Source organism: Pseudorca crassidens, chromosome 15 (assembly GCF_039906515.1).
Source record: "Pseudorca crassidens isolate mPseCra1 chromosome 15, mPseCra1.hap1, whole genome shotgun sequence".
NCBI classification, from domain to species: Eukaryota; Metazoa; Chordata; class Mammalia; order Artiodactyla; family Delphinidae; genus Pseudorca; species Pseudorca crassidens.
In genome coordinates this window covers 16,944,675-16,972,039 of record NC_090310.1, presented here as the reverse complement: position 1 = coordinate 16,972,039, position 27,365 = coordinate 16,944,675, and the positions used below count along the sequence as shown (strand labels likewise).

The window sequence follows — 27,365 nt, the reverse complement described above, 5'->3', positions numbered from 1 at the left end:
AAAAAACAAAACTGATTTCAGGCATAATAAACACATTTAATAAGAGCAAACAAAGAATAACCCATCCCTCGATCTGGAATAGCTGAAAACAGGGTCACGGCGGAAGGGGAGGGCGGCCAAAATCGACACTGTGCTGTGAGGATCTCTCTGCTTTTCTTTTCTTCCCTTTACTATTCTGGTTAGATTTCCCACATCCTGGGAATGACAATGCGCATGTTTTGATCTATGCAGCATGCTATAATTTCTTGAATTCCGCTCTCTATTGTTTGAGAGATCCTTCTGTTATATACACATACCTCAATTAGGGGGCGATTATCTCCCTTACCAAAAGGCTCATCGTTTCGGTTTCATTAAATAAAGAGTTCTTCCAGTGCATGAAGAATAAGATTAGATTTATAGAAATTCAGTTTATATTTGGCTTTTTAGGAACAGATGTCGTACACAGCCAAGCCACTGCTCTGTCAGGCTTCCTGAAGTTATGGTGTACAAGCTCCTTTGACTCCCTTCTGGCAAACTCCTGGCTTAACCCCTTATGACCCGGGTCTGCTGAGGCTATCCCGGGCACCTGGCCACCTAATCCAATGACCTTTGCTTGGAGCCTTCTGTCTCCACCTCCCTGAGTCGTGCTGCCGCTGCTGACCATCCAGTTTTCCCTGAAACCCTCAAAGTCCTTGGCCTTTGTCCACAATCTCTGCTCACCCCACCTTCACCACTGAGATTCCAAATGTGTTTGTTCATCAAGCTTCCTGCTGGCCATCTCCCCATGGAGGTCTCAAGGGCAAATACGATAAAGCAGATGAGTGATGTGCCCGCCACACCCAGCAGGCTCCCCTTTCATATCCCTGTGAAAGACGCCACCGTCCGCCCATTTTCACGACCACCTCCCTTTCCCTCGTGCTACAAATCCAATCCATCGCCCGCCATGGGGCGTTCGTCTCCTGAATACATCTCCAGCAAAGCCATCTCTCTCTCCCATGTGTGTTAAGTTCCAGGAAGCAGTGGAACTGTCTGTTTCCATTCATTACGATAACCCCATACTTATTAAACACATGACCTGGCACACGAGACACTCAGTAAACACATGCTGAATCAGAGAACAGGGGAGCAGACAAATCTTACTTTACAAATTGTAACACTGAGGTTCAGAGAAGAGAAGTGATTGGCCCATGGTCACCTAGGTGGACCGATCAGGACTTAGCCCGAGGGTGGCTCCAGCTCCCGCATTCCCCTCTGCTCTGGTCACAGGGTTGGTTCCGGTGTGTTCTTGCCCCACTGCCCGAGGCCCTCTGCCTTACCTGAGAGCACCGTGAAGACCGCCGCAAAGGCATTGAGCTTGAGCCCGTCGATGACATTGCTGGAGTGGAAGAGCTCGAGACACATGAGGCTGAAACCAACCACCAGCAGGAGGATGTAGAGCACCTCGGAGACGACCGACAGCCACAGGACCCCTGCAAGGAGGAGGTAGGGAGGTCGTGAGGTGAGGACGCACAGGGCGGACTCTCCCTGGGTTCGTTCCACCCCACGCCCCTGGGTTGGGGGATCAAGTCGTTTTAGAGAAGACCTCGGTTCTAGGGTGGGTCCTGATCAGGTAAGGCAATCCTGGCCAGCCATCCTCCTCACCAGGACTGGCTCAGGAAGCCCGGCCTAAGTCAGTCGGAGCGTGGCACTCTCAGGATGACAGCTACTGGTTCAGGGAGGCATGTGACCAATAAGCGGGTCCATTCAGATTGGAGGGAGGAACTTCCATCCTGTGGCTGGATGGGAGGCTCTCTTTCTCTTCTCATCTGTTACATGCCTGCCACTGGGAGCCATCTCATGGCCCAGAGAGCACCTGCCTTAGAATGAAGCTGACACTGGTTGCTGAGCAGAGCAATGGAAAGATGACCTCACTGGGCCACGCAACCACCAGCCCCGAGGGCTTCCCTGTGGCTAAGCTGGCCAGTATGATGTTCTCTGTTACCTACAGCTATAAGCATCCCAACTCTTACACACATCATGCCTGCCCTCAAGGTACACCTACATTTTTATTTACCCTGTTCCCTACTCCACTTTTTTCTAGATACCACCACTACTATTCCCACAGCTTCAACCTTGTGGTTCTCTTGGGAGCTGCCATGTTCTGCTGTGGTCCCACCCACTGGGCACAGCTAATTGATCCAATGTGATCACGTGACCTAGAATTGGCCAGTCAAAGCCCTTCTCTAGGAATCTGTGCTTGGAACCCACCGAAGTAGACAGGAAGAGAGGCCCAGATGGGAGTCCAGGCACTCTGTCAGTATGAGCGACTGGTTCCAGCTGTTCCTGAAGGCCAGCTGAACCCCATCCTGCCAGTGTTTTGGCTATCCAAAGCTTCTTTTTATTCCTTAACGTAGCACAGCTCCCTCTTCCCCCAAATTGGTCCAAATTGGGTTACCATCATTTGCCACCTAATTTAGGGGGCATCTTCTATTTCTCCCATCCTACATTATTCTTCCTTCTTCCTACATGCTTTTTATTGGAAGAACCCCTTTTCTCTCTCAGCCTGTGCAGTTTAGTTGCATCAGATTCACACTCTGGCTCCATGACTCGTATCTGGCCAATCAGAACTCCGTGTCCTTCTGACTCTAGTCATTGGTTCAGGAATGAACCTCTCTATGCCTCAGTTTCTTAACCTATAAAATGGGACTAATAATGACTCCTATCTCATAGTATTGTGGTGCTGTGAGGATTCACACAGCAACGTAATGAGCTTGTGCTTAGCATATAGTAAGAGCTCAGTTCATGGGCGTCATTACCACTGTTGGATGCGAGGAACACGGTGGGGACCGGAAATGGAGCCGAGGGGTCCTTGAGTGAGGTCAAGGTTAGAGACGGTCAAGAGGCAGAAATGACACTGCGGGAGCAGACGTGATTTCTGAGAAAAAGGGTGGCGAGTAAGAGGCGGAGGACATCATGTGACTTACCCTCCAAGCCACGCTAACCATAGGTTTTGAGAAGGGACTATGGATGGACCAGGCCTGGCCAGCCGGAGATGGACACATGACCCAAATCAGTTCAATGAGTCAGGCACAGGACTTTTGCTGAAACTATTGGGAAAGAAAATTCCTTTTTTCCACTGGGTTTGAGGCTGGGAAGATGGAAGGATGGAATTGACTGCGTCAAGTAGCAAGGGCCTTCCTGGGGGCAGAGCCAAGGCCAAGGAAGGCGGCACCAAGAGATGGAGGAAGACCATGTCCTGTGACGTTGAGCCCCCAGATCCAGCCACGCCTACAGCTGCCAGTCATTTGTTCTTTCAATCACATGAACCAAGAGATCCTTGTCTTTGCCTAAGCCGGTTTGGGGTAGAACTTCTGTCTCTTACAACCAACAGTCCGGACCTTCAGTTTTTCTTTTCTCGGAAGCTGCCCTTCCCTACCTCTCTGCCTTTGCACAAGTTGTCCTTTCCACCTTAATGCCCTAGGGATGCCCGATATACACCATTCAGTGAAGGAAGCAAACAAACAGCAATGTCTGAGCCCCGATCTATTCTCTGATGAAGAATCCAGATTCTCAAACACCCACTATCATTCCTAATGCAACGGGGCTTTCAGAGCTTTGAAGAACTTTTTTCTTTTTCTTTTTTTTTTTTTTTGCTACAAAAATATCGCATCTCCTGGGCAATCCCTTGGATTTCTGTAAGAGAATAATGTGCTCTTGGCAGCCTGGATGTTGTTAAAACATCCCCTGGCACCGTACGCTCGTAGCCTCTGAGGCCCTTCACTGGCCCGAGGCCCACCGGGCAGCGAGGAGGAATGCAGGAGGTGCAGGGTGAGCTGGGCCATGCAGGGGTGCGGCTGCCCTCGGGGCGGCCTGCTCTCCCTCCCAGCAGCCTTCACCTCCAGCTGCTGTTGCCCTGCTGGTGGGCGGAGCCTCACCAGGGTGAGGCTCACCGACTCAGCTGACTCCCCCGCAGTGCCCCCGCTCCCCCAGGGGATGCTCTCATCCTGCCCAAGTGGGCCCCTGGCCAAGCCGCCACCCCACCCACTACCCCTCATAGCAGGGCCCAGCTCTGCTCTTTCAGATGGGATGGAAATGGGGGACTGAGATGCTCCAGGAGTTAAGTTAATCATGGAGAAACAGACAGTGGAATCTCAGCTGCATGGCTGGGGTTATGCTTCTTATTTCTGCCAGATTTATTTCCCTGTCTAGCCACTGGGCTCAGAGCATCTGTCTGCAAGTTACAGCCCACCTAAGCCAGAGAAATTAATAACTATAGTAAGAAGCGGAACTGTTGCTGAGGTTATGCTAGTAGCAGCAACGATGTCACCGTAAGGGCCAAGGGATATTAGGTGTTTATCACGGGCCAAGTCATACTGGACAATGTCAATGTTCCACCCAATGTCCCTGCACCTCTTTTTAGCATTTCTGTCTTTGGGCAACTGGACTACATCTTGCCCATATTCATTCAGAAAGTGCCTGGAAACTTACATCTTCCTCTCTGTCCTGTTGTCAACCAGTGGCCGACTGGGGTAGTCCTGCCCCATGGCTCCGGTGGAGACCACCCTGGGTGGTGACCCACACTGCAAAGCTCCCTCAGGGCCCAAACTGAAGCTGCCCTCTCTGGGCCCTGGCCTGACATCACCCCCTCACTTGCCTTCCTCCCTTCCCCGTTCTGCTCCCCTCAATCCCCTTACCATTCTCCTCCAGGGCATTTCCTTTATAAATGACTTGCACATGGATCCTCAGAGTCTGTTTGTAGGGACTCTGGCCTCAAACACCAGCATTCACATGCATGATCTCCCCCAGTCTCCCTGACAACTCTGCAAGGCGGCAGTGCAGCACCCATATTACAGATGAGCAAACTGAGGTTCAGAGGGATTAAACCACTGGTCTACACAGCTGGATAGTGAGTGATATAGTCAATCTGGGTTCAAACTCAGGCCTTTCTGACTCCAGAAACCATCATGGGTAGGGAGGTTGTAACCTATCAGGATAGAATGGCCACTCTGAAGTCATATCGGGGGAGTTGGGTTCCCTGGCGATGTCTCTCATCTATGTGCACTCCAGCATCCCAAAGAATTCCTGCATCGGAATTCTTGCAGGAAGATGGCCACAGAGTGGGATTATGGTGGGGCAGGGGGTTCTCAGTGATCCTGAGCCCAGCTGGCCACCAGGTGTGGTGGGGAAGGAGGTCGCAGGGAAGAGCAGATGGGTCTTGAGGATGCTGGTGACTCAGGCTGGGACCTAGGACCTGGGACCCTTTTGCTGCAATGCTCGTACCCGGACAAAGTCTCTTCGAGCAACAAAACACAAAGAAACTATAAAGGACTAAAAATAATTGTGCGCATTGGCAGTTGGGGCAAATTATGATTATGGAAAACAAGATACGAAAAGACAAAAACCCCAACTGCCGGGGCTTCCCTGGTGGCGCAGTGGTTGAGAGTCCGCCTGCCGATGCAGGGGACGCGGGTTCGTGCCCCTGTCTGGGAAGATCCCACATGCTGCGGAGCAGCTGGGCCCCGTGAGCCATGGCCGCTGAGCCTGCGCGTCCGGAGCCTGTGCCCCGCAACGGGAGGGGCCACAACAGTGAGAGGCCCGCGTACTGCAAAAAAAACCCCAAACAAACAAAAAAACCCCAACTGCCACTTCTGAGGAGCCAGGAGCAAAAGCACGGTACTGCGCATGCCCCTGCACACAGCACCACCAAAGGGGTGGGCAAACCACCTAAGCCACGCCTCTGGCCCGACCCCTGGACCCGCCCCTGCCCTCACCCCATATAAGGAACCAGCTCGCGCCCCCCCCCCATCCCCACCCCACCCTCACTCCGGGAGCCAGCGAGCAAGGGAAACTAACTGTTGCTTGTTTTCGCTCCCTCTTGCTGCAGCAGGGGCCCCGGTAAAGCCTTGCCTGAATTTCTTGTCTGGCCTCTTATCAATTTCTATTGATTAAGGAGGCTAAGAACCCTGGTTGGTAACACTGGGAACCAGGCTGGAAAAGATGGGTTTGAACCATGCTTTAGAGGCAGATGCAGTCCTAAAGGGCTTAGCAAGGGAAAGACACGCAGGGAGGCTTGCTCTGGAAGGGGGTTGGCTGGAAGACCCGGTGGAGGTTTGGGCCGCGCTCCATGAAGAGATGGTGGTGGCCTGGGCCGTGGCAATGATGGGGGCGGGGGTGAGGACAAGTGGGGAGCTTGATAACTCCAGAGGGGTGGGCTCAGCGGACTGCTGACCCATGAATGCGATGGCAAAGGAGAGGGAGGAGTCCAGAGTGGGGCCATGTTTCCAGCGCAGGCGTCTGAGCAGACAGTCATCGTTCCTCAGTGAGAATGGGATGATGCTAAAGGTAGGAAGGTGGTGAGCTCAGCCACTCCTACATGTGCAGAGTCTGCAGCAGCTGCAGGACCTCCAGTGGGGATGTGCAGGAGGCAGCTGGAGCTCAGACAGGGATGTGGGAACATTGGCAAGACATGGGCACTCACTAAATGTTTGCCGTGATTGTTAAAGAGATGGATGCCCAAAGAAAGCATTTAGAGCAAAAGAGAAAAGGGTAAGAAGTAGAATCCACAGGAACATTAATGCTCAAGGGGAGGGGTGGGGAGGGGCTGCAAAGGTGCAGTGACACTGTGGGTGTCCCACCCATCCCTGCCGACAGCACTTCAACGCACCTGCCACCTGCCAGCACCTCTCTGCCCCAGGGGTTGCCCTGGTCACCAGAGCCTAGTCCCCACCTGCTGGGACACTGACACCACCCTGCCCTCCACCTCAGCAGCAGCCCTTAACCAATGCCTGATGTGAGCTGATAAATAAGTACATATTATACCTGTGTTTCCCACTGTAATAAGGAAGAACAAATCTGACTCCATATTGGATTGGTTTCTTTTCCTTTAAGCTTTATACTCTATTGCTTTTGCTACAAGTTAAGAATATTGCCTATAGCCTGAAATATACAGGATGGCCCATTCTCAAGGTTCTGACCTTTATAGGTATAACACTTTTCCATTCATATAAAAAGTTGCAGAACAGAGAAGAACATTTGTCTTGTTGGAGGTTTATAGGAACATCATGACCTGACCTAGCTGGACAGTTGCAAGAACAAAGGATTCCGGCACCAAGAAGTTTGCAACAACTAACCACACCCCCTCCCATTTCAGTATAAAAGAGGCTTGAATTCTAGCTTGGGGAAGCTGGTTCTTTGGGACACGAGTCCACCATCTTCTCAGTCTGCTGGCTTTCGGAATAAAGTCGCTATTCCTTGCCCTAGCAACTCTATCTATTGTACTGCCATGCATGAGCAGTACAAGCTTGGACTCAATAACACCACCACCAGGGGAGAGATGGTGTTAAGTGTGAAGAACCACAACATTAAATTGTCTGCATCAAAGAGTGAAAACGCTATTCGCTTTTCCATTATTTTAAAAATTCTTATCAGCCCAATCAAAAGAGTCTCCGCTTGGCGATAATATGTCCTTAACACCTTCCTAACACTTGTTAATTGTTTGAAACGAGAGGGCTCAGATCTTCAGCAGTTCCTAAGCAGACTTGAAGAACATTTTGACAGTTGCCTTCTGTGCTGCGGACTCTCCATCACCCCCATCCTCTCCCTCCCCTCCCAGGCCACAGCTCTCCACCCCTCTCTGCCCTACTCTGCGCCCCAGGGGACTGACTCCTTAGAAGGGCATCCCCAAGCTCCCTGGTCCTCTGACTCAGCAATGGGGGGCACGAGTTGGAAATCGGCACATGGGAGGAGAGAGGTCAGCGTGCTTCTGCCCTGCTCCCTATCTGTCTCTGTCTACTTCTCTGGCATCAGCTTCATCCTCTTGCCCATGACTATAGCTCCGTTGTCACGGCTACTATTCTCACAGACCCCAGAACACTGTTCTTGCCCGTTTCTCCTTCCTGTCCAAGGCTGGTAACGGCTCCCCTCTGTCATCAGCCCTTGGGGGCCTCAGATTCTCTTAAACCTTCCCATGCCTCTGTTAGGAGTTCTTTCATCCAAGGGCCTTCATTTGAACCATTTGGGAGATTCTGTTTCCCGCAGAGAGCCTCCTTGGCACATCATTTTTTATGAAAAGGGATCCAATTAGAGGAGTGATCTTAGCCAGTGGTCCCGGAGTAGGCCCCGAATAGCAGCAGCAGCAGCACTTGGGAACTTGTGATGCAAATTCTTGGGCCTTTTACTGAATCCAGGAACTCTGAGAGTAGAACCCATCTGTGTCTTTTTGTTTTAAAATAAATTTATTTATTTATTTTTGGCTGCTTTGGGTCTTTGTTGCTGCGCGTGGGCTTTCTCTAGTTGCAGCGCACGGGCTTCTCATTGTGGTGGCTTCTCTTGTTGCAGAGCACGGGATCTAGGCATGCAGGCTTCAGTAGTTGTGGCACATGGGCCCAGTAGTTGTGGCTCGTGGGCTCTAGAGCGCAGGCTCAGTAGTTGTGGCGCACAGGCTTAGCTGCTCCGCGGCATGTGGGATCTTCCCGGACCAGGGCTCGAACCCGCGTCCCCTGCACTGGCAGGCGGTTTCTTAACCACTGCAGCACCAGGGAAGTCCCCCATCTGTGTCTTAGCGGGCCCTCCAGGTGATGCTGATGCACATTCAAATATGAGCATCACTGATCTGAAGTCCCCTTTCAAATGTATGTAGAAAAAGGAGAGTCGACTTGTGCGGGGGAGGGGATTGAGTCAATAAATGCTGGACCGTAGTTTGTTGGCGTCTGGCCAACGGAGAGAAGGTATAATGGGAATAATGAAACAATCGGGAATCATCCCGTAGCGTCTGGTCTAAAATCAATGCCCACTATTAGCGTTATGGCATGCAGGCACGTGTGAATAAAGGAAGCTGGGAAGGACAGTGGGCTGGCAGCCTCTGGGCAGGACCAGCGGGGAGCCTTGGTGCCACCCGGAAAGGCTCAATAATCACAGAGATGATTGTTTCAAGTCTCTGAAACTTGACGCTAATGGCTCAATTTGCAGCTGAGAACTGGTGACCTCCCGAGGCAGAAGAAATGAAATGATTTCTCATCAGGGGCAGGGCCTGGGGGGTGACAGCTAATCCTGTTAGCTGCACTTTTTGCCTTTTTAAAAAACATCTTCATGACGCCAGCTCTGACCCTCCACTGATGCAATTGATGGGTTTGCAAGAATCATTTCCCTTTTGCCCAGGAATCCCGCCCTTGCTAAGACACTTTCCAGGGCCAGCTCGTTGGCTGAGGGGAAAGTCACAGGTGGGAACCGTCTTGGATGTGTGACATTGGCTGGGGGCCTTAACCTTTTGCCCTCTGTTTCCTCAATTGAAAAATGGGCGTGATAGACTTGTGAGCATTAAATGAGACAATATCTTTAAGTCACACAAGCCTGGCACTTGGAAAGTATTCAAGAGAGCTAAGTATTACTATTACTTCCTAATTAGTATAATTATTAGCAATTACAATAATTACAAGAGGCAGTGAGGCATAGGGGTGAAGAGCCGGACATGGGCCAGGCCGCCTAGATTGACACTAGCTCTGCCAGTTACTAGCTGGGAGACTGAGCAAGTGGTATCTGCTGTACCTGTTTTCTCGCTTATAAACTGGGGATAGATCTAGTACCCACTTATGGACTGTTGTGAGGATAAAGCAAGTTAATTGATAAGCGAAGTGCTAAGGGCAGTGCCTGGCACATAGCAAGTGTTAAGTAAGCGTCAGTTACTGTTACTATTATTGTTGTCATCGTTGTTATTCCCATGGGACGTAGCCAAGGAGTAGGCAGGCTGGAACAATTGCATCTCAGCCACTGGACAAATAAAATTTTTATGGCGGCGGGGGGGCGGGGGGTGGTGTACAGGGGGATTGTGGTAAAATCCTATGAAATCCCAAGATGCAATGGCATTTTAAGAGAAAACATTTTTCCTCCCCAAATCCATCAGTTTCATATGTCAAATCAATAAGTTGTGGTGCAGTGGCCGCTGGCTGTGGGCTCGGTGACACGCCCCCTGAAACCCAGCATGTTAAATCATGTAAATGGCGTGGGCCAGGACCCCTGAGGCTGGAAACAGCTCCATGATAGCTGCTGTTTGCGAAATGTCAATACTGGAAGCTCAGAGGCAGAGATGCACAGGGGATGGGAGGAGAAAGCCAGAGGCCTCGAAGAACTGTGGGGAGGGACTTTGGGGGTCCCCGAGCCCCCAGCCCTCCATCTGCAGATGAGAAGTTAGCCCAGAGAGGAGTTAGGACGTGCCCCTGTCACAAAGCACATGGGGGGCCGATTGGGGTAGGGGTGGCTTTGCCACCTCCCCGGCTGCTCAATGTCGCATGATTGGGGTGACTCTATCACAGGCACTGGGATTGAGATTCTAGGGGAAAGGGGCTGGCTTGAAGATGGTGGCTGCACCGCACGTCTGTAGCCCTGAGTTCCAGCCCTGATGCCGTGGGACCTCTGGAAGGCCCCCGAGTCTCCAGGGGCCTCAGTTTCCCTCCCGGTAAAACAAGTGGATTCTCAAACAAGCTGCCAACAGGCCGAAGCCAGTCCGCAAAATTGTCTTGTTTGGCCCACACAGTATTTTAAAAATATCTGAATTCATTATCAACATTTAAAAATAGGAGACTTCACATAAAAATCCAGATTTCTGGATTTGTTTGCAAAATGGGTGGATGCAGCCCTATAAGACCCGCACCCCCATATGATGATGACTGTGAGGCTGAGCTGGGGCGGCCCCCCTCAAACAGGGCAGCCCAGTTCACCCCTTCATGGCTCCTTCCTAGCACTCGTGAGCACTGGGGTTTACAGCCCCCCATACAATGCTGTCTAAGGTCATTTCTATCCCTGACACTCGGCAGCGATGCAACATTTTGAGACCCTGTATGGTCCTCCCTGATATTTACGTGTGGGAGTGAAATACACAGCAAAGTCTCAGTTATCCAACTTCCTCAGGGATGGGGGGGTTCTAGCAAACACCATGCTACCCCACACAGGAGGGTACCAATTTTCAAAGAGTCAGATTCAAAGGAAAGACATTCAGCTCTAAGAATATGCCCAGATTGATTTAACTGAGCCAAGAGCCTGGGTCTGAACGCTATTTCCAAGAGTCATCTTGTCCACCCCAGCCCTACATCCTGTCCATGAAGGCCTGAGAGGGCCAGTGAGTGGCCCGAGGTCACGACACTGGGAATCTTCCTTTCATGAGTCAGATAGAACCTTTTAGGCTTTGACTGGAGGTCATGGTGGAGACCCTAGGTGGCTGCTCTCGTGGATGTGCCAAAAACGTTGGGTAACAGAGCGCCTGGGAACGGAATGCCATTCAAATGCCCATCAGTGCGTCGCTCTGGAAACACATGGCCTGGCTGGGGCTGTTTTCTGTGTCAGTCACCGTCTTTTCCAGAACTGTCCTTTTCTAGAGCCTCTCTACTCAAAGCAGACCTACTGACTCAGGTCTACATTTTAACCAGATCCCCAGCTGACCCGAACACACGTTCAAGTGTGAGGAGCACTGCTCTAGAGGATGAAGTTCATGTGTTTTACTATGCGACCCGCATCCTTGACAAGCAGGTGCTAAGTAGCCCTGCCCACCTCAGCACTGGCTGCTTGCTGAACATTCCACGCCCTCCTGTGCCTCCAGCACGGCCCTGGCCCTTGGAGTGTTGTCCTCCTCTGGGGTCAGCTGAATAATGGCAAAGATATCCACACCCTAATCTCCAGAACCTATGAGTACGTTACCTTATCAGTAGAAGGGACCTTGCAGACGTGATTATGATCTTGAGATGGGGACATTATCCTGGATTAATTGGATGGGCCCCATGTAATCACAAGAGTCCTTATAAGAGGGAAGCAAGAGGGTCTGAGTCAAGAACAGGAGATGTGACAATAGAAGCAGAGGTTGGAGTGATATGGGGCCACGAGCCAAGGAATGCAGGCAGCCTCTAGAAAATGGAAAACGCAAGGAAACAGGTTCTCCCCTGGAGCCTCCAGAAAGGCATGACGACACTTTGATTTTAGCCCCATAAGGCTCATTTCAGAATTCTGATCCCCAGAACTTTAAGATAATAAATCCAGGGACTTCTCTGGTGGTCGAGTGGTTAAGACTTCGCCTTCCAATGCAGGGGGTGCGGGTTCAATCACTGGTCGAGGAGCTAAGATCCCACATGCCTCACGGCCAAAAAAGCAAAACATAAAACAGAAGCAATATTGTGGCAAATTCAATAATGACTTTAAAAATGGTCCACATCAAAAAATAAATAAATAAAAATAAATAAATTGATGTTATTTTAAGCCATTAAAGTTTGTGCTAACTTGTTACTATAGCAATAAGAAACTAATGCATCTTCTTTCTTTGTTCAAGATCAGCTCTGCCAGGAAGCCTCCCCTGACTACCCTAGCCCCCACTGCGGCCCCCAGACAGACCTCAGCAAACAAGAGAGCTTCTCCATCACTTCCAGGTAGATGCCTTGCTGAGATGGAGAGAGCCCGGACTTTGCGTCAAGCAGATCTGGATTTGACCTTGGACCCTTACCTAACTTCTCTGAGCCTCAGCCTCTTTGGCTATAAAATGGAGTCAACACCACCAATCTCACACATTTTCTGGGCAAGTTAAATGAGATTATGGCTGCAAACCCACCCCCAGCCCCCAACAGTCCAGTTCCTGGCACATTGTAGGTCCTCAGTAAATGTTGTGTATCAAGCTGGCAGGCTGGGCCCATAGAAATGAGCCGTTCTCCTCTGAGCTCACAATTAATAAACGAGTTTATCACTGGAATGGATTTTGACAATGTCTTATGGTCCCCAGAGTTCCACAAGGTTCCAGTCTCTGTCAATGTAGAAATGACTCTAGCAGACATGCCCTTTAGAAATGCCTCTGTTGGAACCCTGGGACAATCACTGAGCATTTGAGATGTGTCATGGTGACCTTGGCCTTCAGCATCAGGCTACAATGATTTTTCTCTCTCTTTAGGATCCAGAAGCTGGTCTTGAAAATGATCTCTGGCCCATACAAGCCGGGGCCTGGGGAGGAGGCTGGGAGGGGGAGCGTGGTGGGAAGAACTTAGAAGTCCGAGGTGAGTACTGGCCACTACACCCCACCCGGACCTCCCATCACTTTAGCAAGTCCTCTCATCGCTCTGGGCCTCCCCCTTCCCCATCTCTAAAATGGGGTTGCTATGTAGGCAAAGGAAGTAGGACGGGGTAGGTCAGAAGTTGCAAACTGGCCTGAAGACAAGTTTTTGAGATTTTTTTGCTGTGTTTCCTGGGTTGGTGTTTTGTTTTGGTTTGGTTCCTTCTCTTTCTTTGTCTCTCTGTCTTTCTGTCTCTGTCGTTCTGTCTTTCTGTCTCTCTCTCTTGTTATATGTGGTATTTTTAAAATTTTGAATTAGAAAAATGAATTTGAAAAATGGGAAAATCTAGATTCTTTTGGAAATCTGGTTGACCAGGGCCACCTTCCTACAGGAAGATGATGGCTGGAGCCCGGTGGTGGCCGCTCCCTGCAGGCAGTTTCCCTCTAGTTTGCCAGAGTCCTCACCCTTCCCTATAATTTCCTGCCCTGGAGGCTGAGGGCTACAGTCCAGGGAATCACCCCAGAGTGCAGGCAGGTTCTTTTACAATGAGAGCTGGGAGAAAACCTCTGGGGGCTGGGGAATGCCAGGCAGTGTGCAGCCAGGGGACAGAGATGGGCAGGGCTTGGGGAGGAGGTCGGCAGGGGGTGCTGGGGAAGGCGCTGCATCAGAAGGGCCTCCCAGACACCAGCTGGTTCCTACTCCAGCTGCCACCTGCTGCCAGGTGGGAGGAGTAGTACCCTGGAGAACACAGCCGTGAACATAGAATTGGGCTGGTCATTGCAGAGTCGGTTTAAGAAGGAAATGGTTATCTGCTGTGAGACGGTAGTGTGCCCAACGGTTCAGGGCATAGCCTGGGGAGCCAGACCACCTACAGGCAAATCTCATCTCTGCTAACGACTTGCTGTGTGGCCTTGGGGAAGTTACTTCACCTCTCTGAGCCGGTTTCCTCCTCCACCTCCGAGGGTGGTTGTAAAAATTAAATGAGACATGTAAAGAGGTATAATCCAGGCTCAGCTCATGATAGCTCACGATAGGCCTCCATGTATGTCAGCTGTCCCCATTTAACAGATGAGAACACTGAGACTTGGAAAGAAGAAGAAAAAATTCATCTGTCTCAAGCCTGACAGAGCCAGGCCGAGTGGGCAGTGGGGAGGTACTGCCAACCAGGTGATCTGGATTCAACATTTGCCCAGGATGTCAAGAAGAAGCACAGTCCAGCCCTCTGCCTTCGGCCTCCCTGTGGCCCCCTCGCTACATCAAGGGCATTCTGACCTGCCCTCCCCAATCCTCCCCACACCTCTAGAGTGTCCCTCTTCCCTTAAACTCACCTGAGAAACCATAGTCTCTGCACCAAACAAATTTCCCAAACCCAGACTCTGCAGAGGGCACTATGGGAAGGCAGAGGGGCACAGACTTGGATCCAGCCCTCTGGGACCCCCACATTTAACCTGAGGGCTGAGATACACCCAATAATGACAACCACGTTATACATCACCTAAGGAGGGCAAAGCCCCATGCTGGGGCCTTGGCAAAGAGAAGCTCATTTCAACCCACAACAACCCTATGACTTGGGTGCTATTATTTTCTCTGAGTTATAGATGAGAGGAAACTGGGCACAGAGAGATTCACTACTGAGCCCAGGAACATAGCTAATAAGTGGCAGAACTGGGATTCAAAGGCCAGCCAGCCCAGATCCCCCTGCATGCCAAGCCCAGCTGGCCTCAGGGTCTGGTGAGCCAGTGGAAAACAGGGCACTTCCTGATAACCTCTGGGGGGCCTGCCTGGTCCCTTCCAACAAGCATTCAAACCAGCTGATACAGGCTCCATCTGACGAATGAGGACACTGAGGCCCAGAGAAGGAGAGTGATTTGCCCAAGGTCCCACAGCATTGGCAAGGGGAGGAGTCATGAGTGGTGCCCAGCTCTGTCTGAGCCCCCTTCCAGCTCTCTGCAGGGGCTCTACCCCTCTTCTGGGCCATGGACCCCTATGGCATCTGATGAAGCCTAACATTTTTCTCTGAAAAATGTTTTTAAATAAAACATACAGGATTGCAAAGGAAACCAATTATATTGAAATGGAGTTATCAAGACATTTTAAAAAATCAAATATATAATATTAACCTATGTACTTTTTTATTAATGCACAAAATAACAAGATCTAGTGCAAGTCTAATAACTTCGGTAACTTTGAAGGAGCGAGGAAGAAAGTGATATTTTCAAGACCTCTGCAAACCCTGTAATGTGTTACGAAAACTGTGATTCCAACTGGCAACAAAGTCCCAGGTGGGGCAAGGACTCCACATATCATGGAAAGAAATGCTTAACTGCCAGTTAGAAGCTAGTGAGAGTAAAGATGTAATATTTTGCCACCCAAGTTCTGGGATCCCCTGAATTCTGACCACTGACCCCTTGGGAATTTCCAGGTTAAACATTTCTGCCTGAAGCAGCTGTTCTCCAATATGTAAGTGCTTTGCTGAGATGCAATTCCCAGGCTGGCCCTAGGGAAGCTGATGCTGCAGAGACGAGGAAGAGGCTGGGCTCTGCATTGTGAAAAGCACCCCAGGTCATTCTGATGCATGGGCCATATTTTGAGAAAGAGGCGTCTTTCAAAAGCACAAATACCATGACGTCTCTTCTTTGTTGCAACCTTCTGGAGATTTCCCACTGCACTTGGAATAAACCCCAACTTCCAGCCCGGCTTTCAAGCCCCGCCCCCAGATTGTCAAGCCTCTGCCCACCCTTTGACACCTCCTCACCCACCGTGCTCCAGCCACCTCAGGGCCTTTGCACTTGCTGTGCCCTCTGTCCAGAATGCTCATCCCCCAGTGCTGCTTGGTTGACTGCTTCCCAGATCAGACGCCACAGACCACTCCAACTAAATGAGCCACACACCCAACACACACAGTCACTTCCTATCCTTCACCCTGTTTTTATTTTTCATTATTTGAAATGGCGTCTTCTCTTGGCTAACATGTGTGGTCTGTTCTCCATTCACAGTGAAAGTTCCACGCGGGCAGGGATTTTGTCAGACCGTTCAGTGCTGTCTCCTAGAACAGTATCTGGCACTGGCCCGGGAGACACTAAGTAAAAAGTTGTTAAATAAATAATTAAGAAAGGACACAAGCCAAGAGGAAAAGGAGGAGACGGCCAGACTCCCTCGGCTGCAAAGAAGCCAAGGGAAGAAACTGCTTCAAGGATGAGGCAGCTGCTGCTGTGAATGCCACCCAAAGGTCAGGAAAAAACGAGGACCAGGAGATGAGAAAAAGGCCATGGGCTTTGGAGATTTGAGCCCCTCTAGTGACATCTGCGGGGAGAGAGGCAGAGTTTTCAGAGGGGACGATGCCAAGGGGAATCTGACTTGAGGGGCTAGGGAAGGAGTGGGCGGTGAGGCTGGCGGTGCAGACCCCCTGGGTTTTGATGATGAGAACCGGCCGGCCCGGGGGAGGTTTGCTCAAGCTTCAGTGCAGAGGGAGAGAGAAGGGGAGGCAGCCAGTTTGGAGGTTTGGTCATCTGGACTGGGTGGGTGCCCAAGTCATTAATTCAATTTCAGGGGGGCAGGGACAACCCTGGCAGAGCAGTCCAGGAGTCCAGGGGGAAAGAGCGGGGCTCTTGGGAGCCCTGACAGAGTGGCTGTGAGGAGACCACTCTGGGTATGCAGAAGGCAATGGTGGATAGTGTGACCAAGGCAGCCACAGGGCTCACCCCTGAGGACTCCAGGGCGAGTTAACCTGATGCATGTCCCACTAGGACAAGTACCTGAGGTGGCCACCAAACTCCCACCTGACACCATCAACCCTTGTTCCCCCAACTCCATCATGGCCGGCTGAGGGTCACAGATGGAGCCTATTCGTAGTGCGGCGGGGAGGGGACTTCAGCTGCCGAGACGCCATCCTGGGGGCTGTGGACAGAGAACAGCCTCAAAGCTGGGATGGGCCACCAGGGCACCAACCCCTGCAGAGCAGGCCAGGAGTCCGGGGCTCAGTGGACAGACTGCAGCTCCACCCTCCTCCCCAAGCTCGCATTTGGAAGTCCTGGCCCCAGGAGGGCCCAGCCAAGACACAGACCCTCAGAGGTCCTCCACGAAGCCAGTGCAAGATCCTCCAGTGGGCTCAGCCTGTTGGGGGCAGCAGTACGGTAGCCTTTAACTCCCCCACACCTCCTGACCCCATTTCCTACTCTCCTCCCCCTTGCTCACTTCCTTCTAGTCATACTGGCCTCCTTGCTGGTCCCTAAATACATCAGGCACACACCTGCCTAGGGCCTTTGCACTTGTCTTTCCCTTCCCCTGGATCTCCCTCCCCTCCCCTAAGTTTTGCCCAAATGTTATTTCTTAGTGAGGTCTTTCCTGATCCCACTGTTTAAAACTGTCAACACCCCTCCCCAGTATTCCCTGGCCCCTTCCCCTTTTTATTTTTTTCTCTAGCACTTATCACCATTCAGCAGCCACAGGGATCTTTCTAGAATGAAAATGGAATCTCATTCCTTTAAGCCCTCCAATGCTCCAATGTTTTCCCATCACACTCAAAATAAAACCCAAGTTCCTTCCAGGACCCTAACTAATCTGGCCCCTGCCCGCCTGTCTGGCCTGATCTCCCTTCCTCCTTGAGCCAAACGCACAAAACTCATTCCTACCTCAGGGCCTTCGCACATGCTTTTCCCTACCTTTGGCAGAAAACATGGGTGCAAGAAATGTCTTACTTTCTTCCTTAAGTAAAGGCACAAACACAATAATAAATGGAACTGACACCCGGCTTCCATGTCAGGAAGACAAGAGGGCAACAGGGTGGCAACTGCAGCCACCTGGAGGGCCCTACCCCAGGGAAAAGGAGAGGCTGGCTCAACTCAGCCAACTGCTGGGAGGGTGAAACCAGGGTTGCCAGATCTTCCAACTTTTCAAAAGCCAGGAATCCTGATTTTTTAATGTGAAATCTCTCCATTTTGAAACATCAGCAACAAATTCTAATATTTCCAAACACCACGTGAGTCAAACACTGAGGAGTGGTGGCGGCGTCCTACAACACTAGTGCGCATCCTTCACAGAACTCAAAACCCAATCATAACGGAGTCCTCTCCACTTCATCATTCAGATGGTAAAAATTCACCCCAGAGAGGGAAGAAGAATTAAACAAGGTCACGCAGCAGCACACTGGACTCCAATCCAGGACTTCTGATTCTTCACAGACATGTCTTTAACTCCTACAATGCTACACTAGACCACCACACAAAGGGGAAAATGCTAGTCAAGTTCACGTCAACACCTTTAAGGCATGCACGGAATAAGGGGGAAAAAATGCTTGTGGGCAGAAATCTTTTAGGACTTATCTGCAAGGATGTGAGAAGGGCTATTCTAGTACAAAGGAAGGGCTTCTTCTATCTGAGTAGGACATTCATCATGGTGGGGGGCGGTTGGGGGAGTAATGCATGATTCTGCCTGAGTCTCCCTTGCACTTGGAATCTCTTTTATTACCCTGGAGCCAGACAGCATCTTTTCTCTTGCACCCTCCCTCCCCCACCCCCCACCCCGCCGTCACCACCTTGGTCAAAAGGATCCTAGTTTTATGACTCTAGCAGAGATTCTAAAAATACCTAAACTTACCAACTTCAGGGCTTTATTCTCTCATCTGGGAGGCACTCACAAAGCTTTTGCCAATATAAATGGCATTTCCTTTGGTATTTTTAAAGATCAGAGAATCCAAGAGAATATGCAAGCTGGACGGGGCCTTTGAGATCACAGCTTCCAAATGCCTCATGTTTCAGGCTTAAAAAAAAAGCGGGCGGGGGCAGATTTTAAAGAGGCCCAAAAGGTTAGGTTTCCAGATAATTCACAAAAGAAGAAAAGAATGTAGTTAAAATTGTATGGAAAAATAGATTCAACCTCATTAGTAGTAAAATTTAAATGAAAACATCCATGAAATACCACCTCTAACCAGCATATTGAGCAAAGGTTTTCCAGGTAAGAGTTTCTGGCCAGAGATGTTAAGGGAAAGTGGGTTTCCCTTGCAGGAACGTTTCTTACTCAATAGCCATGTGACCCCTGGTGTTCCAGACCCCCTGCAGATAGGAAGGGCTGTGTGACTTGTCCTGGCCACTGTGCTCTGAGCAGAAACATGCATCACTTTTGAGGAAATGCATAGAAAAGCTGGCATGTGACCTCTGTAGCCCTCACCCCTGTTTACGGGGAGCGTGGGAGACCACAGGTTGAGATGTTGGTGTGTAGACCAAGTTTGCTTCAGCCTGGGGCCCTCTGCACCTAAGCTGTTCCTTCTGGAATGTTCTTTCCCCTTATCCTCACATGGCTGACTCCTTTTCTCCATTCAGGTCTCAGCTGAGATGTCATCTCTTCAGACACGATCCAGAAAGGTCCCAGTCTCTGTGCCAATCCAGCCTTCCTCTCCCCAGACCATCCCCACTCTAACAGCTTGTTCATCTTCCTAGCAGCTTTCCCATTTGAAATGATCATATCCTTGGCTCAGTCTCCTCATCTGTGAAATGGGCAGTTGGACTCAACAGTTCCTAAGGGCCCTTCCTCTGGGACATGACTTGTGGGACTCGTGGTAGGTACTCACCCCCACGTCCCTCCCCCTCCCCCACCCCCACCCCGTTTCCACCACCTCTCCCACTCCTGTGCCCTTGGCCAGCCCAGCATCCCTTTTGGGAATGGAATCTGCTTTTCCCTCCAGGGACCACTGCTCCCCACTACAGTCCCGAGAATGGGTGGGACAGACTCGCCCCCCCGCCCCAGTTCCAGTGGGGCTGGGACTCAGGCCACGGTGATTGGTTCAGGGATGGGCACATGACTCAAAGCTGAGCCAATCAGAGTCAGTCCTGAGCTTTGCTGAAACATCTGGGAAGAAGGTGTTCCTCTTCCATGCTGGGTTGCTAAACTGGGGAAGATGGAAAGCTGGAGCTGTCGGGGGCATCTCTGCCGCTACATAACGCACTTGAGAATGAAGCTGATGGGAACACCAAGCTGAGAGACAGAAGCTGCTCCCTTAGTGGACCCGGCTGTGCATTTTGGAGATCTACCCGACTGCTGGGTTACCTAGGCCGGCACGTTCCTCCTTCGGCTCAAGCCTGTTGCAATGAGTTGTCTGTCTCTTGCAACCAAAACAGCCTTCAGCCTTCACTGGCCCTTTAAGAATGCCTGTCACAGCCCCAGGAATGTTTGCTTATTGGCCAGTGTCCCTTCAGGCTGTGAGCTCCCGACAGCTCCTGGCAGGGCCTGTGGCCTCTCTGCCCCTCCACTGCCCTCCACAGCCCTGGCCAAGTGACCGGAGATGACAGAAAGCTCAGTAGCTCAGAGTCCTTAACTGGGGAGCTGTTCTGTCAGTCGAGAAGCTTCAGACTGTGTGATCTGAGCAATTAACCTTTCTGCAGAGGCCAAGGCCAATTATATCCCCGGGCCATCTGTGACATCTGTGTAACAGACCGAGTACCTCAGCCTGACTGCCTGGGCTTTTATAGGACAAAAGTAGCATAATCAATCTCTTCCATCCCCACCGCTCTTGCCGCGGTCCTGTCCCGTGGCTGCAGCAGCCTCCTCGCCACTTCCTGTCGGCCCCTCCAGTCATTCTCCACAAACTTGTCCCCAAGACAAGACAAACGACCTCTGCTGCCTCATCTGTAGCTACACCCCAGCTCTCCAATCCCCCAAACTCCCTGTGCAATAGATGACAGACGTGGCCCCAATTCTTCACCCCTCCTTGGGTCTGTGTCCTCTGCACTACCCCCCTGCTGGGACTTTAGGCTCCACCGCGTGACTTGCTTTGGCCAATGGGGTTCGAGCGGTTGAGACACAAGCATAGGTGTGCCCTGTTGGTTGCCCCTCTATTATTGCCACAAGGTCATGCCCGTGGCAAGAGGTAACTGACACGTATGACACATAACTCACATGTCATTACTTTGGCAAGAGATCACTGACACATCTTCCAAGTCCCCCAAACACCTCCAGCCTTTGCAAGGGCTCTTCTATCTGCCTGCAAGACCTCCCCGTCCCCACTCTGATCTGCCTGGCCAACTCCTACACATCCTTCAATACTCAGCTCAAGTGTCTCATCCAATGAAGACCTTCAGGAACTTCCTCCTCCCATCCCACCCCAAGATAGTTCATTTCTTTGTGCCCCTGCAACAGCCCTCTGTTAAAACAGGCTGGAGTCAGACAGTGTGGGTCAAGTCCTGGTGCCACCACTTACTAGCTCTGGGGGCTTTGGACCCATCATGTCACCTTACTAAACCTCGGCTTCCTCACCTGAAAATCGAGATGATGATAACAGAACCCGCCTCATAGATAACCCACAGGAAGGGCTTAGCACCGTGTCTGGAGCACAGATTTCAGTGCACCAGACACCTAGCTGTTATTCTTGTTACCATGGTGCTTATCACACCACAATGCAATTCGCTGGCTCCCTCATCAAGGCATGAAGGCATTTGGGCTCTAGAAGTCAGGACCCACACCTTGTTCACCACCACCTGCCTGTGGCCCGGACCATAGAAAGATGGAAAAGGTAAAGTGACCCAACACCCCCCATGACCCAGGTCTGGATAAGCTGGCACTGCTGATTCTCTGAAGAGGGCATTAACAGTCCCATTTCATTGCTAAGAAAACTAAGATGCAGAGAAGCAACATAACTTGCCCATGATCACAGAGCAATTAAGTGAGGTACATGTCCCTCCTGTCCTGTCCATATTTGGGACAAAGAGACATGTTGTGATATCCAAGAAAAGTGAATGGTTCTCTTTGGTATAAATAATAATAATAGCTAATACTGTAAAGCATTTGCTATATTACTCGTGCTGTTCTAATCAACTGACTTATTTCAACATATTTAATCTTTGCAGAAACCTCTCTGAGGTATGACTATGATTATCCCCATTTTACAGTCAAGGAAACTGAGGCACAGAAGGTTCATTGACTTGCTCAAGGTCACACAGCTAGTAAATGTCAGAGCTGGGGTTTGAATAGGCTGCCTGGTGCCATGGAGCTTTCTAGGCTGATGGGCTCTCACGGAAGACAGGATCCAAGAGGTGGAGAGGGCACCCCAGCACCACTTCAACCTGTGGCTACTACCCTGTTCTGGGCTCAGCCTAGCTGCCCCGGCACCTCCTCCAGACTCAACCTCACCCCTACCTGAGCCCCACCAGCCTGTGAGTTCTGGCATTAGTCATGTTGCCCCAGACTAGGAAATGAATACTAATGATCCCCAGTCTTCCCACCAGAGATGCCCAAACATACATACAGGTACACACACCTTGTCAACCTGCCTTACACAGTGGGAGCTTGCCTCTGTCTCCACCAAACACTCCAGTTCCCTGCGCAGAACCCCAGGCAAGGGCTGGGGCCCCAACAGTCTCTTTTGATCCCGACCACTTCCTCCCCAGCAGCTGCCAGACCCTGCCACCCCCACCAGCCTGATCAGCCTCTCTCAGAGTTTCTTGGCAGTCAGACTCAAGCCTGCCGTTTGCACAGCCCAGCACAGTCTGGCCCCTTTCCTCTCTAGCCTCACCTCCCTAACTCTCCTCTGTTCTCTCTTTACTCCAGGCACAATGGTCTCTTTGCTGCTTGGCTGTTCTTTGAACATACTGGGCATTCTCCTGCCTTAGGGCCTTTGCACCTGCTGTTCCTGATGCTTAGCACATTCTCCCCCCAACTCCCCCCCAGATATCCTCATGGCTTGTTCCCCCACCTCCCTCTGATCTTTGCTCAGATGTCACCTTCTCAGTGAGGTCTGCTCCGGCCACTCCATCTGAAAGGCAAACACCCATTCGCTCCCCGTTCCCTCCTTTTTCTCCACACTTATCACCACCTAAGAAAACCATGTAATTGATGACTTTTACTTTTTGAATGTTTGTTTCTCTCTTCAAGAGGGTAAGCTCCATGGAGCCAGGGATTTTTGTCCCTTTTTACACCACTGAACCCTTGCATCTCGACCAGTGCCTAACACAGAGTAGGCATTCAATAATTGTCAAATAAACAAATGATTCACTTGCCGGCTTTGAATTCAAGCTACAAACTGCTGACTACCTACTGTGGAGGTTCAGGCTGAGGCTTGGTTAGTTCCTACAAATCCTACGAGGGTCTGACAGCCACCACTGTCCCACTATATGGCACCCAAGCTCCCAGCCTGCCTGGGGTCCAGGCCCAGCCACTGGACCACCAGGGAAGTCCCTCACTGTATTTTTTTTTTTTTTTTTTTTTTTGCGGTACGTGGGCCTCTCACTGCTGTGGCCTCTCCCGCCGCGGAGCACAGGCTCCGGACGTGCAGGCCCGGCGGCCATGGCTCACGGTCCCAGCCGCTCCGCAGCACGTGGGATCTTCCCGGACCGGAGCACGAACCCGTGTCCCCTGCATCGGCAGGCGGACTCTCAACCACTGCGCCACCAGGGAAGCCCCCTCACTGCATTTTTATTATTGGTACTTTGAACTTATTTTCATAAATATTCTTTTGTATCTATTCCAATATTTAATGAAGTCAGGTGTTTTTAACAAGGAAAACAGGGACTTCCCTGGTGGTCCAGTGGTTATGACTCCACGGTTCCACTGCAGGGGGCACGGGTCATCGGGGAACTAAGATCCCACATGCCACACGGCATGGCTTAAAAAAAACTTTAAAAAAGGAAAACAATAACTAGGGAAGGCTAGAGCAAGGAGGGCTGGCAAACTATGGTCCATAGTGTGGCTTACATCTTGAATTTACAAATAAAGTTTTATTGGAACATAGCCATGTCCATTTGTTTACGAGTTGTCTGTGGCTGCTTTCACACTACAATGGCAAGGTTGACTAACTGCAACAGAGACCACAGACCCACAAAGCCAATGTTTACTATCCAGATATTTGCTATCTGGCCACTTTGCAAAAAAAGTTTGCTGAACCCTAGGCTAGAGCCTTGAGCCAAACTCACACACTAAACTAATTATTTTAAATGTTTGTACTTAGTTTTTTAATTTAGAAGTGATACACACTCATTGTGAAGAATTTGAAAAATATGGCAACATGAAAAAATAGCAGCTTTCCTTATAAGGTCAGCACCCAGCAATAACCATTAGGAAAATTGGGAGATATTTACTTCCTTTTTTTAATGCATCTGTTCATCCCCCCCCCATAACCAGGAGCACGCTGATTATGCAATTTGGTACCCTGCTGCTTTCACTCAATATCATCTTAGAAGCATTTTTCTGTGTGGCTTAATTACATTCAATTTTTGCTATTATAAGTAATGATGCGATTAGTATCCTTGTACACACATTTTTGTTGACAATATGAAATATATAGTCATCCAAAATGAATTCTTCAAGGAATTCTTAATGATATGGAGACTGTCATGGCTGCATTATTTATGCCAGCAAAGAGGCTGGAAACAAGATGAATGGGCTGGCAGTAGGAGAATCATTACAGGGACTTGGTACATTATTGGATGGAATATTCTGTAGCTATGAAGTGTGACGATCATAAAGAGTAGAAAAATGGCTGTCTTTCAGAGCCTCAGTTTCCTCATCTACAAAGTGGAGACGATACCTTGCAGAGTTGTTTTAGGAGGATTAAAGGAGACGGTGCTTTGGAAGCACGTAGCGCAAATGTCCTGCATCCTCTGTCCTAGAGCTATTATCATTAAAAATAATAATAAATAAATGGGGAAAAAAAGGATATAATCAGGCTGATAGGTCAGTCCGGCATCCTACCAGCTGCTAAATTTTTGAAGATCGCCCCTGGCTACAACCACACTTAAGTAAAAAATAACAAGCTTCTGGAAGGGGCCCCAGCAAAGTGGCAGGAGGCACTCTTCTGGCTCAGCTTTGCAGCCCTGTGAGGACTGTTTCCATATCATTTGTCGAAGGACTGTGATCACAAATGGGCTTTGATGAGAACATACCTGCAACCAAAAAAACGAGCAAATGGCTCTCGACTGCAGACAGAGCTGAGCCGCTACTACGCAGGTATTGATCGGAGCTGAGGCAGAACCAAGCTGAGGGATGCGGTGATCCTCTCCCCTAGAGGATGTGTGTGCACACGCATGCACACACACAAGCACACCCAAATTTGGTTTCCAAAACAGGAAGGAGGGAGGGAGGGATGGGATGGGGTCTGAACACGTGACCTGCTGCCCAGGAAGTCTGGTGATTTAGGGAGCGTTTGCCAGACTCCTGTTTCAGTTAGGAAAGAAATATTTGAAAGCAAAGAAATCCATAAACAGCAGGAGGCCTTTGGGGGCCATAAATAAAGATCAGGGCATACAGGGCACGGTAGTGAGCAGACAAACCACAGGGGAGAGTCAACTGGCTTCCTGGGCTCATGGCCCCACCAGTCCTCATTCACACCAGGAACATTTCCTGAGCACCTTCTATGTGCCAGGCACTGTTCAAAGTACTGGGGATGTAGCTGTTTCTTTTGAAACGATGAGTCGGATCCCTTGAGGAGACTGAAAATAAACAAGCTTTAAGAAGTCAATGAATCTTGTAATAACCTATAATGGAAAAGAATCTGTAGCTATACACCTGAAACTAACACAATGTTGTAAATCAACTATAGTTCAATAAAAAAATTTTTTTAATTAAAAATTAAAAAAAAGAAGTGAGTGAGATAATTTCAGACAGTGCCAGCCAGAGCAGAGTGGCTGAAGGTACAGACTCTGGAGCCAGACGGCCTGGGTTCAAATCCTGACTCTGCCACTTGCTAGGTAGGGACATTGGGCGAGTCATTTAAGCTCTTTGTAGTGAATGCTACCCGTGCTCTGCCCACATCCCCGGCTGCCCTGACTGTGGACCACTAAATGTTCACGTGGCTTCACGTTGCCCCCTTTTGCAGATGTCCTTGGCCGATTTACAGCAACCTCACCTGGAAGGTCATGTTCATCCCCTCTACTTCTTGAGGCAGCCAATGAGGGGAAAAGGCCTGCCCCCTTTGTCTGAAGGTGGGACCAGCTCTGCGGTGCAATTCATGCTCCAAAGCTCCCCGCGGGATCAGATTGAAGCCGGTCTCTCAGAGGCCACATCCTCGCTTAGCCCTTCTCTGCAGCATCTTGCTTCCTTCACACCGCTTTCTCCTGAAGGTGCCTCTCAAAAACCTTGGGCACCGGAATACACATCTTAGGCTGTGTTTCTAGGGAACCTAGTTAAGACACTCATTCTTATCAGTAAATGGAGGCTCTAATGGCACCTCTCTCTGGAAATTGTTGTTGACTAAATGAGTCAATATATTTCTTTTCTGCCCCAAGCTTTATTGAGACATATAATATTTATTGACATATAACATTGTGTAAGTTTAAGATATACAACGTGATGATTTGATATAGGTATATATCGTGAAATGATTACCACAAGAAGGTTAATATATTTTTAAGTGCTTAGGATAGCACATTACAAGTGCTATTTAAGCATTCATAATTATTAAAGAAAAAATAAGATTGTTTCATGCAAAATAAATGTCTAAGAGGCTACAGTAGTTAAAAGTGTCCAGTGAAAGTGTCTATGAGGAGGTGACATCTGAGCTAAACTCTGAGTGGTGGAAGGGAGTCAACTAAGTGAAGAGCAGGATGAAGAGAAATCCGCACACAGCAAGTGCAAAGGCCCTGTGGTGGGAATAATGTTGCTTAGTGCTTTGTTCCTGTAACAGAAGGCCAGTGTGGCTGGAACCTCAGAGGGTTTTAAGTAAGGGTGTAGTCTAATTTGATGTACACTGCAGATCACTCTGGTTGATGAGTTAAGAATGGATTTGTTGGCTCAACAAGTACTTCCTGGTGGCTTGCTTTGTGCAAGGCAGTATAACAAGTATTTGGAAGGATTCAGAGATGAACCTCACATCAAAGGGTTCATATCCAGAAGAGGCAGCAAGCCTTAGCATCAGGACTCTACCATCTAGAAAGTGCTGATAGACAGGGGCAGGTGAAACCTGGGGGAGCCTGGGGGTGGAGAGCTGCTGGACCTTAAACAGCGACAGGAAGGTAGATGTGAAGAGAAAGAGAGGATGTTCCAAGCAGAGGGAACAGAATGAGCAAAGGCACAGAGGCGGGAAAGGAGGAGACGGTTGAGGGCAGTTTGAAAGTCCAATTAACCTAGAGCACAGGATACCTTAATCTGAAGCCAGAGAGAGAGAGTGGAGCCAGACTGTGGGAAATCTTGGATGCTGGGTGAGAACTTGAACATTCCTCCCAAGGCAGTGGAGAACCTTTCACAAAGTTTTCAAGAGATGAATATTAAACCATCTGTTTTTTGCATATTGAAATATAAAATTTATAGCAGCCTTCTTTTAGCTGAAAGAGACAGAAAATACAACCCAAGTAGGCTTAAACAGAAGAATCATTTATCAGCTGAAAATTATAAAGGCAGGTGTAGCTTCAGGCACAACTGGACTCAGGACTTGGTCCTCTCTTTTGGCTCCACCTCCCACTTTGTGGCTTG

The 27,365-nt window shown here is 49.9% G+C and overlaps 1 protein-coding gene across 2 annotated transcripts in view; it reads right to left on the bottom strand.

Moving 5' to 3' along the window:
- GSG1L (GSG1 like) overlaps positions 1-27,365 on the bottom strand; it is a 223,435-nt gene that overhangs the window by 77,925 nt on the left and 118,145 nt on the right. For both annotated transcript variants that reach the window (XM_067706306.1, XM_067706305.1), the window contains exon 3: positions 1,296-1,448. In XM_067706306.1, the coding sequence (XP_067562407.1) occupies positions 1,296-1,448 (153 nt within the window). The remainder of the gene's footprint in view (positions 1-1,295; positions 1,449-27,365) is intronic.